Source organism: Elaeis guineensis, chromosome 13 (genome assembly GCF_000442705.2).
Source record: "Elaeis guineensis isolate ETL-2024a chromosome 13, EG11, whole genome shotgun sequence".
Classification (NCBI taxonomy): domain Eukaryota; kingdom Viridiplantae; phylum Streptophyta; class Magnoliopsida; order Arecales; family Arecaceae; genus Elaeis; species Elaeis guineensis.
Genome location: NC_026005.2, coordinates 23,965,113 through 23,981,162, shown reverse-complemented (window position 1 = coordinate 23,981,162; position 16,050 = coordinate 23,965,113). Strand labels below are relative to the sequence as shown.

The window sequence follows — 16,050 nt, the reverse complement described above, 5'->3', positions numbered from 1 at the left end:
GATGAGAAAGCATCCTAGTGCCAGTACACCCTTTTATAAATGAATCTGGTCAATAAGTCAATTATGTTCTCCCCAAGTTTGGGGGTATCTTGTTCGATTCTGCAGCAAGTCATTCTGGGGCATCCTCTGAAAATTATAACCGTCACTTCAAATTCCTTATTCCAAAATCTCATAGCTGTGACCATCAAGGATAAATAGCTTGAGATCTCAATAATTTCTATTAGAAGGAGAGTATGAAATAATTTTGGGAATGATTACGTAGATTAGCCAGTCACTACATGTTTTGGTTCGGGAAGCAATTAAAACTACATTGATGTACACTTGATAACTTTGCATCTCATGCACTTGACATTTGGAATCTAGTGGCTAGGAGTTTTGGCAGCTTTGTTGGGTCCCACCCTCTTGACCAATTTGTGTTTCACCATTCTGAGAATCTTGCAGAACCAGAATGCACTCACCAACTGCAATCCTAGTGCCATTGCCTGAGAATCCACGTATACAAACAAATTAAACCACGTTAACGAAAAGTTATACAACTTGAGCATCTAACTGGAAGCATGGTACGAGGAAATTTCTTCAACGGCTTAGAAACCGACCAATTGACTGCACAATAGTTCTCAAAACCAGAAACCATGTATGACAAATTGTTAATGCATATATATATAACGTAACTGAAGAACTGCAACCTAAGATAAAGCTGTAATTTAATTTAGGACTTGATGAATTGCACATTCTGTAATTTTGCACTTGTACCTTAATGAGCGGTGGGTTGCCTGCTGTCAAGGTTAGATATGTTAGATATGGACCGCCAACCATCCTGGCAAATGAGAAGACTGCTGCAAATAAAATCTGCATCAGAAAGAAGCAGATCAGTAGAAATTTCTTGCCTGTAACTTGTCTCATGTCTTTGCAGGTATTTTTACAAAACAAAACTCTGGTAAGTCAAATTCAATCGAATCCATAATGCCTAGCAAAAGATCGATATTCCTTCTTTGTGCAGTATTTACTTCTCTTTCCATGGAAACTTGAGGAAAGAAGCTTTTTGTTAACCATTTTGAGCTATTCATTTAAAGCTGAAACACTTACAGATAAAGAACAGAAGACATTTTATTTCTTAAATTACCATTTCATGTATTGATGCGGAGACTTGTTGACTTTTTTCCTTTAATTTTCAATGAATTTTGTTTTGCTTCTCCAATAACATAATCGAACACTTAAAGGGGAAATGAAACGTAGAAAAATGATGAGATTAGGAAGCTCACGTCGACTGCTAAATTAAGGTCGGTGTCTCTGTAACCAAGCTCTTTCAGAAGTTCTCTCATGTGCAAGAAAGGGCTAGAAATTTCTGTTATCCATAAAGCTGCCACCATTTCTGAACCACACTATGCAAAACAAACAGTGCAAATTAAACGCCAATCAGAACAACCACACGGACATATCTCGTGTGTTACAGGGTGGATCAGCTAAAACAAAGTTTTAATAATGGTTAAAATATATTGCTTACAATTTGATAGGCAAGACCTGCTCCAATACCGACGATACTGACCAAGTGATGAACTGAATTGTCGAGATTGACATGGTTGTCGAAGAGGCAGCATATCAGATCATAGATCAGATAAGAAAGAGACACTGCCAGTGTTTTCATCTGCATGTGGATTTGAAGACAACATGTCAGAAACCAAATCATGCAGAATAAAAGCTCAAAACTTGGATCCTCAAATACATCAGAACTTACAATTGAAGAATATGCTGTCCGACTAAGATATGTGATGCGGTATATACTGAGATATCTCAAGCCTTGCCCATGGAATTTAATTGGAACTGTTTGAAGTAAGAAGAAGAGAGCAAGTGATATACCTGCCATGGAGAGGACTTTGATGCCACAGGACACACAGGACAGCTCCAGTCTTGCACAGAGAGGGAAGCTAAACAGACAGCCAGTGAAGCATGGATTGTGGAAACAATACGGTTACAGAAATCAAAGGTACGTTTCGGAAATAATTTTTTGACTACTAAGAACGTTGTCGTCCAAAAAACCACTCCAGAGAAAACCCAGTTGATGATATAGTCCTCCATCCTATTATAAGGGACTTTCTATTTTGTATTGAACAAGAGTAAGGAGCTTCCGTTTCTTTGGGAGAAAAAACCGTTGACTGCCTTCACTAAATCCTGGGACATCAGAAAATTCCACAAATTACTGGCAAACCATTTAATTTGGAAAGATTCAAGTTTTCAGAGGACTAGGAAGAACAGCGGCAGGAGAAACAAGTCAAACCTTCGCAGACTGCACACAAAAAACAGGAGGAAGAAAAGATGCGGTCAAGATTCAATACAACATTCAGTTCTTCTTTTCTATGCTTCGAAAGCTGAGGAACACCGAAATTCTAAAAAGTTGCCCGCTTGTTCCAATTGTCTCTCAGCCTCAGACGCCAACAGAGAGAGAGAGAGAGAGCTATGAGTATTTGGATATAGGATAGAAGCAAGGGCAGCAGCGAAACGGGGTTTTAATGGTAATAAATATCAGTATCTCGTGAACGGAAAGCTGCGTTCAATCTCTAGTTCATTTCATGCAGTTGGGGTTAGTTGGTAGATGGTAGGACAGGGGCTAGAAAGAGAATAGGGTAAAGCAAAAAAAAACTTTTAGGATCTATTTGCTTAGAAGTAATTGAAAAAATGAATCCCACATCAGACTACTATATTTGATATGAAAAAAAAAAAAAATATGGTAAAAAGAATTGATGGGACTCATATTTATTTTTTGGAGAGAGAAGATAAAATAAATACCATGGTAGATTGGTATTTAATAAATTCCTAAGTGATGGTAATCCATACTTAACAAAAATACTCCCAATAAAACTGTATATGAATTATTGAATTTATTCTGATGTCTTTTCAAGTTCATCTAATAAAGAGCTTTTGTAAAAAAATTAAGATGGAGATGGTATTATGTAAATGACTATGTGATTATAGTCATTATATAAAAATTAACTGAAAATAAAAATACTATCTTAATATTAAAAAAAATTATTTTATATTGAAGGGTATATTTATGAATTTAGCCATATTCTTGTATAGATTTCTTTTCAACTAAACATAGTAATCTTTGTCTAGTGTCATTTTTTAGGATCCGTTTGGTTGGAATATATCAGATTATGGGATAATATGACAACTCTTGAGAATCATTTATCTAAAAAAATGATTGTGGAGTAAAATAATTTTTACTATATTTAATTGATAGAAAAATTATCCTGAAAAATGATATTGAAAAAAGATTACTACGTTTGGTTTAAGGTAAATCTACATAGGAATGTGGCCAAATTTATAAATATACCCTTCAATATAAAATATTTTTTAATACTAGGATAGCATTATCATCTCCAATTAGTTTTTATGTAATGACTATAATCATATAGCCCTTTACATAATACTATTTTTATTTTATTTTTTTTTACAAAAGCTTTTTATTGAATGAATTTGAAAAGGCATCATAACAAATTTACAAATTCAATAATTACATATGCAGCTTTATTGGAGGTATCTTTGTCAAGTATAGATTACTGTCACTTAAAAATTTATTAAATACCAATCTCCCATAGTATTTGTTTTATCTTCTCTCTCCAAAAAATAAGCATGGGGCCTACTAACTTTTTACCATCTTTTTCTTCCCTTTTTCATACCAAATATGGTAAGATATGGAAATCATTTTTCCATACCAGATTACCCCCAATCAAATGGCCTCTTAGAGCAATTTTTCTACTAACCAAATATAGTAAAAATTATTTTTCTCCATAATTATTTTTTTAGATAATTGATCTTCAAAAATTGTTAGATTATCTCATAATCTGACATATCCCAACCGAATAAAACATTAGGAGATTACTTCCATCAATCACCAACAAAAAAAATAAAAAGAAAAAGGAAAGAAAAATAAGAAAACTTTTAAGCAATAAGTAAGATTTTAGTAGTATATATACCTCGTCAATGATATCTCATCAAGTATGGTGACGATACCTTACCTTCTTTTGATGTTGATGCATGGGTGGAAGCAATTGAAGGCCCCAATAAGAGTCGATTATAGGGCTTTGGGTCCATGGTGAAAGCAACATCAATACTTGAAGGTCTTTCCACATTTTACTCCTATATGCAGTCAGACAGCTCATTCCAGTTTAATTAGATACATGAGCAATTTGAGAATATGCTCAATAAATGGATAGAGTGCTTGCAGACAGAGATTATCGAGATAAACGCATAAATTGAAGCACAAGTTATAGCTCAGATGATGATCCAAATTTCTCACTTGTTTGAAACTTGGGCACGTTCAAGGGGCATGGAGGTACCACTTTCAAGCCTATTTTCACCCCCCCATTTTGACGGCAATAATCACCCAGCTGCTTGATTAGATACTTAATATTTTAGATTTAATATGATATATGTAATGCACTTTTATAAATATATGAAGAACCTTTTATTGTATGAGATTTGAGATATTTTAGTGCACTTGATGGTAAATTTCAGATCTTGAATATGTAATTAGTTGAATATTGACAGATGAATCTTAATATTTTATTTTATTAAATCTGATATTCATTTCAGGTTGGTAAAATTCTGATGGATTTTTGGTAGATTTTGATAGATTTTTCATCTGCAAGTTTTGTGACAGATTATGCGTCAGTGAATGGAAAGAAATTTAAATAGAGTAATGACAGGTTTATGATAGATATTCTATTAGAAATTTTTCTGATGGAAAGTCTGTGCAATATGATAAAAATTTTTCTGACAGATAGTTTGTCACAATAATTTTTGACGGACTATCTATAAGAAGATTATGTTATAATTATATTTTTTTAATAAAAAATTAATATTTATCAGAGAATGTAAAATATATAGTTTTGATGGATTATTCATCACAAATCTGTCAGAATATTTTCTGATAGATATGACCTGTCAAAATAAATTACTAACATTATTTTTTCTGATGGATGAGAATGCATAGTTTCTAGATATGTAAAATGCATAGTTTCTAGACTCTCCTACTAAATAATTCTTGAAGTATTGAATTCAAACATGATGTCATTAAAGGACTGAATTAAAACCCAATAATGTGACCTAAATAAGATTTTTAAAGTCTGATATCATTAACCTCTTGCAATAAAAGCCTATAGACATCATTAATTTGGATATATATTATTTTATTATTTATTAATTTATTTTTAAAAAAAATTATTATGTGGTCTAGAATCTGCATGCAACGTGCAGGCTCAAAACTAGTATTAATTATAATGGGATGCCCATTCAACTCGCATGCCACGTGACCTGAGACGATTGGTTTCACTCCTTCGAATTGCTGCTGTGTAAATAAAAGTCTGGTGGTTGAATCATGAGTTGGCACACCTTCGTCATGTAGGCCCGACAAATTTTTTGTATGAGGTGGCAGTGGTCCAAACCACATACGTGTATTCAATAAAACGGGACGCCAGCCAACTCAGACCCACTCTACCGGTCTAGATGACCAGCAAGCCTACCTTCCAACTTCCACAAGGCTACTGCTTGTCATAATAAAAAACTTGAAGCTTATCGCGTGCATTCTTTTTTTAAATTTGGAGTATCAACTGGTTGAACTATTTTGCTCGGGCAATTTGTTAAGGCAGTTGGTAGAACGAGTAAAAGCCATGATTTTTTGGGCTACTAGAACTGTTCTGCCATGTGCATTCTGTATCATCTAATAAAAAACCATCACATCATTAATTACTGAAAAAAAATATATTATTATCTAAATTTAATTAAAAATTTTAGATGGGAAAAAGTTTCATCATTAACTATCATTGACTACCTGATAATTTTTACTATTTTAAATATTAAATTTATTTTTATTAATAATGTGATGACTTCACATTGGAGGTTTGAGGTGATCCAAATCAATAATTTCTTATCTGTCAATAGAAATTTTTTGTGTGCTACGAGCGGTGCAGAGTCACGCGTATTATCTGTGGTGATTGATTGTCATATGGAATCGATAAAAAAATAATTTGTTTTCACAAGTTACACCTCGGCTTCATGCATGAACTAATTATTACGGATGGTGTACGTAGTTCTACACGGCCCGTGGTGCACAAAGAATTTATCTATCTGTCCAACCACATGTGTGTGAATTTTTGGACCTTACTCGGAGCCAGCAGGACCGGCCCTGGGGCAGGTCAAACTGGGCGATCGTCCCAGGCCCCAGGCCTAGACCTTGTATTGATATTTCAATAGGATGCAAAGATGACTTTCTACAATATTATAACAAGAAAAATAATTAAATAGGTTAATAATAGATTTTATATACTGTTTAATGAATATATCTATAGAAAATTATTGTACGTAGATTAATTTTTCAATAATAATTAATATTTACAGTATGTTAATTTTTAATAGAGAAGATCTCATTTTTTTATTTAGTTCTAGGTCTAAAAAATATCAGGACCGGCCCTGGGAGCCAGTTCGGGGAAAAAAAAAAATCCAAGCAGACCTTCCCTCCCCATGGGGCCAAAATACTTGGAACGTTCCACAAGCATCCGTTTCTACTGTTATCTTAGGCCACATACTTAGAAAATTATTTCATATCTTTATAACATTTTAACAATTTATTTTTTGATGATCTTTTCTCAAAATAAAATTAGTTATTCTTTACCAAAAAAAAAGGTTATTCAAAACAATTAATTTTGGCAGATGCTAAACTAAATTTTGGGCTGAGTAATCAACAGCATAACGAGATGGATGAGATTGACTATAGCATGAAGGGAAAAACCTTTGTTTCTTTTTCTTTTTTTTTAATTTTCCCATTCAGTTGTTTTAGTTTGGTACAAAAGTCGGCTGTAAACCATTCTGTCTCCTATAGTAAGTTAGTTTTTTCTTAATAGTTTAAAAAGGTAAGAAAATGAGATCAGTGAAAAGAATTCTTTGAGATAGGATTAAGTGGCAATAAATGAGTATTTCAATGATATAATCATCAATAAGAAGCGCATTTTGTGTGATGACAGGCCTATACAACTTCTTAACTAGTTGATGTGATCGCCAACTAACAAATGCTTATGGACAAATTGGCCTCGATTCTATAGCCATCACACCATTAAATTTGATGTATCAAGGTCAAGGTCGCTGGCTCGACGACCAACCATTCATAACCTGATTCCATATTATTGCTACCATTTTATTTTTGAACATGAATCTGGCATGAGATGTATATGAACATATTTCCTTTCAAAGTAAAAGAAAAGAGTTATACCAAAAAAAAAAAAAAAAAGGAAAAGAGGCAAAAAAAAAAGTAAACATGAGACTTAATGTATGTACAGCTATGATTTCGTGACATGCAAAAGGAGTACTTTCCACGATTTATCAGCATTTATTTAATCCCTATGAACAACATGTCATATGATTTTACAGATTATTGTAATCCCATCATATGCAACACACATGATACTTCAATTCAAAATAACATTATTCAAATATAACTAAATTTCATATTTTTTTTGGCACTGCTGAGATATTTATTCGAAAATACAATTATCTGACAATCTTGGTCAGTTGAGAACCAACAATTAATTATATTGCTAAATTTATCCGAACGACCACTAATGATACCGATAATGCTCAAAGATATATTAGGCAATATGACTATTTGTAGATTGACAATTCTATTAATATTTAACCAATAATGTTACTCGAGTGGTTGTCAAGTATCAGAGGTAAAACTCTAACTTATGTTTGGAAGATCAGGAGTTAGAACGGTCATAATGCACAATAGGGGCATTAAATACTGAAGAATCATGGGCCAAAATAGCTGCCCACTAAGCTCACATTAATCTCAGTAATTTCTATTGTTGCCCTATAAAATTACCCGGGGGTGGTGTGAATTAGGTTTTTCAAAAAATTTAAATAAATAATATGTAGTTTTTCAAAATAATGAAGTATTGGTGAGCGCTGAATTTAAATGCAATTAAGTAAGTAGAAATATAAGAGCAATAAAAAGTTAGAGGACAAGCAACAATCACAAACATCAAAATTTATAGTGGTTTGATATCTCTTGCATCTACATCCACTCCCCAAGATCCACTTGAAAATTTTACCAAGATTATAGTCGGATAGTTTTTCTAAGCTTACTATCCAAAATCCAATTGGTTTTACTCCAAATCACCAACTACAACCAACTCCAAGCCAATCCTTGGCTTACAAGCTAATTTTCAGACTTGGATTGGCCAATCCTCTAGCTTCAAAATTTTAGCTTCAAAATCCTATTAAAGCTAGTTACAATTAAGATAAAAGTGAAACAACAATTGAAAATAAAAAGCTTCTTTAATAAGTAAAAATGTCGATGAAGCTCTTGAATCTTCTTTTATGGAAGCTTTTGAGTGGGTGAACTTGTCTTCTTGTTAAAGAGAATTTTTTGATTTGATGTATCAATGAGTTGAAAATTAAATGTTCTCTTTTCAATGCACTTTGACCTTTTTCACTTGACTTTTGCTTCCTCTCAATGATTGATATCAAAAGTCTTGTCTCCAATGAGTTTTGTAGGTGTTTTTCGATATTTGGTAGGCTGGAGAGATGTTTCAGATCATTAGAAGATTGAATATGACCACTGAAAAGTGGACTGTAGAATTCTGAAAATTCTACAGAACTAGCCGTTGAGATTTGAGTCGACTCAGTTGACTTTTGAGTCAACTCGACTAGAGCTTTGAGTCGATTTGGTGTGTTTCAAGTCGACTCAACTAGCCTGCGAGTCTGCTTCGAACTTTTGTCTTAAAAATCATGCTCTTTGTTATTTTCTGAGACCTTGACTCGATCAATTCGAGTCGACTTAACCTCTCTGCTCGATCGAAACTTTTTTGCTCTAAAACTTTATTTTTTCTGTTACTGTTTTTTTGAGTCGACTCACGCCCAACTTGAGTCGACTTGAGAACATGCTGGCTGAAACTCTTGCATGCCAAAATACTTTTTCTTCACTGTTTCAGCTTGAGTCGACTAGGAACCATCTTGAGTCGACTCGAGGTGCTCTCCTCTAAACTTTTTGTGAACTTTTTTTTTTGAAATGCTCTTCAATTTCAATCTTTGGATATTCTTCTCCAATAATGTTTCAGATGTGCATTACACTCCAAAATCCTCCAAATTCTTTTTATTTGTTCTCAATTTCATCTTTAAAATCTCTCTTGATACTCTATAATTTTTTCTAAAATATTATCTTAGAAAATTTATTAGTCCAAATATATACTCAAACATTTTGTTATTCATCAAGATCAATCCCCGAGACTAACGCCTATATTCCTGTATTTGAAGAGATGGAAATCACAAGATAACTCAACCTTTATATAAAGGGAGGTAGGAGTGGGATCAGGGTAAGTTTTTCTTTCAAAACTTATTAAGCTCTCATTCTTGTGAGTTCTTCCTACTGTTCTCTCTTAACTCTGACTAACTTAAGCATCAGAGGGTTCTCTATCGGATAATTTCCAGCAAGAGGACTTGATTTTATAGATTCAATTCTCACCCGAAGCAAGGCGCATTACTCGGTACCTAGCCAAAGGCCTCACCAGAATTAGGTGGCAATAGATTGGCATGTTAGGTAGGGATGCTATATTTGGTTAATAGAAGAACCACGGCAAAAATGAGATCTTAGAACACATTTACAAGCATAGCCAGAGGGTCTTCACAACGTGAAGAGCACCCCAACCAGCATGCGGAGTCCAGTGCTTCATGCCTTATGGTCATGGTGGACCAATAGCAGTTTGCTACACTGGTTCAACAAGTCAAACTCTCACAAAAGTTGTCCATAGTCCACAACAGATTGCAGAAAGGCAATAGCAATAGCAACTATTGAAGGAGCCGGTACTACATGCTGCACCTTCCAAGTATAGCCGATGGGCTCCCCAACAAACTCCTTCACCTTACCACCAACTTACTTGGCACTCACACCATGCCATCCATGAGGAGCGAAGATCTCCACCTCATCAACAAAATTCGAAGAAGGAGAAGTGACCTCACTCTTCTTCAAGCTTATCCAGGGAAGACTCCACTTCGAGATATTTTCGACATCATGATGAGCCCCAATGATGACTAAATGACTACAATCAAAAATTATAAAAAATCAATCATTGACTTGCTGAGCTTCAGGAGGACAACTGAGGTCTGATAGATGGCCTCAAATTCAATACCCATCCTCCTTTCTATCGATGAAGGGTCATTTCCAGATGCCTTAGTTAGAGCCTTGTAATGGCTCCACCAATCCAATCAACAATCTTGAGAGCTACAAGGCTCTCATAATAATTCAGGGGTTACTGACGCCCTCCTCTGCTTGGCCTTCCTAGTAATGCTCCAAAAAACTCCTCGGATCTGGTACTTTAGACTTCAATTGGGAAGTTTGGCTCTTTTGAATAGTTAGAACAATAATTTATGGTATACTTCAACACTAGTAGAAGGATGGTATAAAACTTTAATAGCCTCTTCTCCATCTACTAGTGAGAAGGAGTACTTGGAATCAGTAGAATTCTCAAACTGCAGAACCAACTGCTTTCGCATCGAGGGAAAAAGATTGGGAGCAACAATCCTAAGACTTTGGAAGATATCTCGAGAAAAGGTTTTCGCAAGGTTTGAGCCTTCATCTTTTCTTTCGACCAAGAAGAAAAAAAGGTAGGTGTTGCGAAGGGAGAGTTCGGCTTGCTCATAAGTCAAGTAAAGACTTTAGAATTCCAAGTTTACTTAATCTCTGAACAAGAAGTTCTCAGATCCTACTCCAAACTCCTCGAGCACACGTAGACGTACATCCACACTGAGGAAGGTGCAATCGATCAGAGATAAACCAACAGAAAGAAAAAGCAAAAGAAAACAAGAGCCTCAGAAGGTTCTAACAAGGCCCAAACCAACAAGGAGGCTCCATCATGATGACCAAGCCCAAGGCTAAAAACCCTGAGCTATAAATATGATTCCTACACTCCCCTCTTTGCTCCCTGCATCCAGATTTACATGGAGATTGAAGAGGAAAATTACCTCCATAGACCTCAATCGGTGACGGCTCCTAATAGATCACAACAAGAGAAAGTATTGTCGCTTCCATCAGGACCATAGGCATGATACTGAGCAATGCATCCAATTGAAGGATAAGATAGAAGCTCTGATCTATCGAGGCTATCTCGATAAGTATCTATGTGATCGTCCAACTCAAATACCTGCCAACCAACAACCTCAGCCACAAACCGATGAAGAAATCAACAATCAGCTAATGATAGGGGTGGTCAATGTGATCTCCAAAGGAATGCTATTAGGGGGCAAAATATTCAGAAAATTCTCGAAGCGTCAACGAGAAGATATTCTTATTACCTTTTTTTGATGAAGATCTCTGAGGGTTACAGACTTCTCATGATGATACTATTATCATTTTATGATAATAGCAAACTATGATGTAAAAAAAATTTTAATTGAGAATAAAAATTTTATTGATGTGTTATTGTATGATGCTTTCTTCCAAATGCGATTGACTACTGATTGATTGAAAAAAGTCACAACACCCTTAGTTGGATTCTCTAGCGATTCAATAAAGGTGGAGGGAGAAATCGGCCTTCCTATTACAGTGGGATAAGAACCTCAGCAAGCTATCATCTTTGTCAACTTCCTTCTATTCTGAGTACCTTCGGCCTATAATGCGATATTGGGGTGACCAAGGCTGAATGCACTTCAAGCAATAGTCTCGACTTACCACCTACTTGACCGATTCTCGATGAAGAATAGAACTAGAGAAATACAAGGAGATCAACAATTAGTCTGACAATGTTACATGACAATAATCAAAGAAAAAAAAGCTCTTACAAACCCTTCTAATTAATGGGTTAGATCAATGAGAGGAAGAATGACGAGGAGAACCTAGTGAATAACTTATCTCAATTCCACTCAAGGAGGATCCGACTTATCATCCTCGATCTTCAGCAAAAGCTTAGATATTGATTGACTTTATTGTCGAGTGTGTAATCCTAGAGGATAGCATCCAAGGAATCAACAATCGAACCGGTATGGATTCTACATGTGGACAGAGATTCCAACTCACAAGGTTATGGAGTAGGTCTAATTCTAGCTAATTTAGAAGGAGTCATCACTGAATATACACCCTGTTTCATCTTTAAGATTTTTAACAATCAAGCTGATATGAAGCCTTGATAGCCAGCTTATAAGTTGCCAAAGAGCTTGGGATAAAAAGACTAAAAATTTTTATTGATTCACAACTAATGATCGGATAAACTCGAGGGGAATATGAGGCCTAGGACCCAACTCTCATAAGGTACCTATAGAAGCTCCAAGCTTTGAAATTAGATTTTAATTACTTTGAAACTTTCCACATTCCAAGATTGAAAAATGCTCGAGTGGATATTTTGTCCTAACTTGTGAACTGCAGATACAATGAATTGGAAAAAATCTATGCAGAATATCTCAACACTCCGAGTATTGACGTTCCTGAAGAAGTCCATCAAGTCGGTCATGAACCGAATTGGATTGACCCATTTGTCAAGCACCTAAGTAACAGAACTTTACCGAAAGATCCTGAGGAGGCATGATGGATTAAACACCTAGCACTTCGGTACATGCTCATAGAAGGGCAACTCTACAAAATATCTTTCTTCCTATCTTTACTCAAGTACCTTTGGCCCACTGAAGCTGACTACATCCTTCTAGAAGTCCATGATGGATCTGTGGTAATCATCTGAAGGACAGATCATTGGCATACAAGATATTTCAATAAGGATATTACTGGCTAACTTTGTAAAAAGATACCGTCAAATTGATAAAAAAATACGATCAATGGCAAAGATTCACCAACATACAGCAATAATCGATGAGTTGCTGAACATCAATTTCAGTGCCATGGCCTTTTAGCCAATGGGGAGAATATTCTCGATCCGTTTCTACCAGCAACTAGACAATAATGATTCATCATCATAGTAATCGACTACTTCACGAAGTGGATGGAAGTGAAACCTCTAGTATAAATTATCAAAAAGAAGACCACAGATTTCTTGAAAGTCAATTATTTATCACTTTGGCTTACCACAAGTTATCATTATAGATAATGGCCGACAGTTCGATAATGCCAAGTTTAAGAAGTTTTGCACAGAACTTCACATCATTCATAAGCTTACTTTGGTTAGACATCCACAATCAAATGGAGAAGTTAAGATAACTAATAGAACAATATTATAAGGCCTAAAGACTAGACTAAACCAAGCAAAGGGCTATGGGCCGATGAATTATATAGTGTTCTATGGTCTTACCAAACAAATACTTAGATTCCAACCGGAGAAAGTCTTTTCAACTTAGCATTTGGAATGGAAGCCATAATTCTACTGAAAATTAGACTATCAATGACAAGGGTTGAGCACTATGAAGAATTGAGCAATTTCAATCAGCGATGTGATGACTTGGGCTTAGTTGAAGAAACATGAAGACAAGCTCAATTGAGAATGACTTCATATCAACAACGAATAGTCTAATTTTAGGATAAGACCTAAAATCTTTCAACTTAGAGATCTTATTCTTAGATGAACCAAAGTCTCTAAGCCTACTGAACAAGGCAAATTATCGCTGAATTGGGAGAGCTAGTATACAAACTCTAAAGTACTCCAACTTGGATGGTACCAAAATTCCTCAAACTTGGAATGCTGAAAAACTATGTATGTATTATGAGTAAGTCCTCATAACAAATCATATACATATATATATATATATATATATATATATATATATATATATATATATATATATATGTATGTATGTATATATATATATATATGTATATATGTATGTATGTATGTATGTATATATATATATGTATATATATATACATATATATATATATGTATATGTATATGTATATGTATATATATATATATGTATATATATATAGATATGTATATGTATATATATATATATATATATATATATATATATGTATATATATATATGTATATATGTATATATGTATATATGTATATATATATGTATATATGTATGTATATATATATATATATATATGTATATATGTATATATATATATATATATGTATATATGTATATATGTATATATATATATATGTATATATGTATATATATATATATATATATATATATATATATATATATATATATATCTATAACAATACTTTATGGAGGAGCGTTGGGATGTCGCCAACTCAGCTCTTCAAATGAGTTTTATTGTGCCACCTAGATAGAAAAGCATTGAAAACCTCCACTGATTTAAGGAAGGCCCCTATGAAACATCACGATCTGAGTCCCCGTGGCTCTGCATGAGCACCGACAAATCCTAACCACCATCCAAGCTTCCCTATTCGGCCACTCCAAGTCAGCGACCGTGTGAGCACTGGCGACCGTTCGTGGTCGAGGCTGGGGAGGGGAGGCGAGGGGGCTTGGTGGTGCCAGAGCTGAAGGAGGGGAGGGGGGTTGGTGGCATCGGAGCCTGGGGAGGAGAGGGGCAATCACTGGTGCTCACATGGAGCCATGGGGGCTCGAGTTCGTCGGGGTTGGGGGAGGGAACAGGAGAGGACAGCAACGGGACGAGGCCACGGAGGGGAGGGGAGGGGGGTTGGTGGCGTTAGAGGTGGGGGAGGAGAGGAGTCGGATGCAGTGCGGGCGGTGGGTACGTTATGGATGGCATTGGGGCGGGGCTGAGTTGGTGGCGTCGAAGCTCGGGGAGAGGAGGGGCGGTCATCGATACTCATGCAGAGCTATGGGGGCTCGGGTTCGTCAGGGCTGAGGGAGGAAATAGGAGAGGACGATAATGGGACGGGGCCACATAGGGGGGGAGGGGGGTTGGTGGTGCAAGAGCCAGAGGACATGGTGGGGGTGGGGGGAGATAGTGGGAAGAAGGGAAGGGAAGGGGGAAAAAGAAAAAAAAAATATTTGAGAAGGAGAGAAAAAAAAATATTATTATTTTATTACTGATAATAATTTAAAATATTATTTTTTAGGATATTAATTTTAAAAAATTAGAGAGAGAGAAAAAAGGGAAAAAATAAAAAATATTATTATTTATTATTAATAATAATTTGAAGCAAAAAAAATTAATTTTAAAATAATAATAATTTTTAAAAAAATATTATTAAAAAATATTATTAATAATAATAACATATTATTTTAAAAAAATTATTTTAAAAAATTAATAATAAAATATTATTTTAAAAAATATTATTTTAAAAAATATTATTTTTTAAGTAATAATAAATATATTATTTTTTAAAATATTAATTTATTATTAATAATAATTTAAATAATAACAAGAATATATCAATATCAAAAAATTATTTTCATGTATCTGATGTAGACAGTGATGGGGCAGGACCGTGGTGGGGGTGACATGGATGATCGTGATCTAGATCTCACACTATGGGGTAGGGGTGACGGGAGGAAGGGAAAGGGAAAAGAAGAAAAAAAAATATTTAGAGAGAGAAAAAAAAATATTATTATTTTATCATTAATAATAATTTGAAGTAAAAAATATTAATTTTAAAATAATAATAAAAATATTATTTTTTCAAAATATTATTTTAAAAATAATATTTTTATTATTAATTTAAAAATACTATTTGTATAATAACATATTATTTTTAAGAATTAATTTTAAAAAATTAATAATAAAATATTATTTTAAAAAATATTATTTTTTAAAATAATAATAAAATTAGTATTTTAAAATATTATTTTATTATTAATAATAATTTGAATACTAATAAGAACACAGCAACATCTGAAAAATAGAATAACAATATTTGAAAAATTATTTTCGTATATCCGGTCTTATGCAACGCACGTGTTTTTGATTAGTTATATAAATACTTCATGTTTTGGTATATTATGAGTAGTAAATATCGATTAATAGAAAATCAACTATTCGGTAATGATCGAATAACATAACTACTTGACACCCGATCACATAAAAATATTGTCGGCTTACACCCAACAAAACTATGGTCGGCTTGGACTCGATCGATAAGAAGCCTAATGTAGCCTATAAAAGTCAAAAAG

General features: G+C 34.2%; 1 protein-coding gene across 2 annotated transcripts; it reads right to left on the bottom strand.

The window, feature by feature from the left end:
* Positions 1-234: 234 nt before the first annotated feature.
* LOC105056227 (uncharacterized) lies at positions 235-2,492 on the bottom strand. 2 transcript variants are annotated; one of them, XM_010938348.3, is made up of 6 exons: positions 2,276-2,492; positions 1,858-2,169; positions 1,505-1,645; positions 1,263-1,382; positions 754-849; positions 235-482 (listed from the first exon to the last, which is right to left on the bottom strand). In XM_010938348.3, exons 2-6 carry the CDS (start codon positions 2,074-2,076, stop codon positions 360-362), a joined length of 699 nt encoding a protein of 232 aa, XP_010936650.1. In that variant the 5' UTR covers positions 2,077-2,169; positions 2,276-2,492; the 3' UTR covers positions 235-359. The 2 variants fall into 2 exon arrangements, with proteins under 2 accessions (XP_010936650.1, XP_029123885.2); XM_029268052.2 differs by lacking the exon at positions 2,276-2,492 and having other exon boundaries at positions 1,736-1,999.
* Between the last annotated feature and the right edge of the window lie 13,558 nt (positions 2,493-16,050).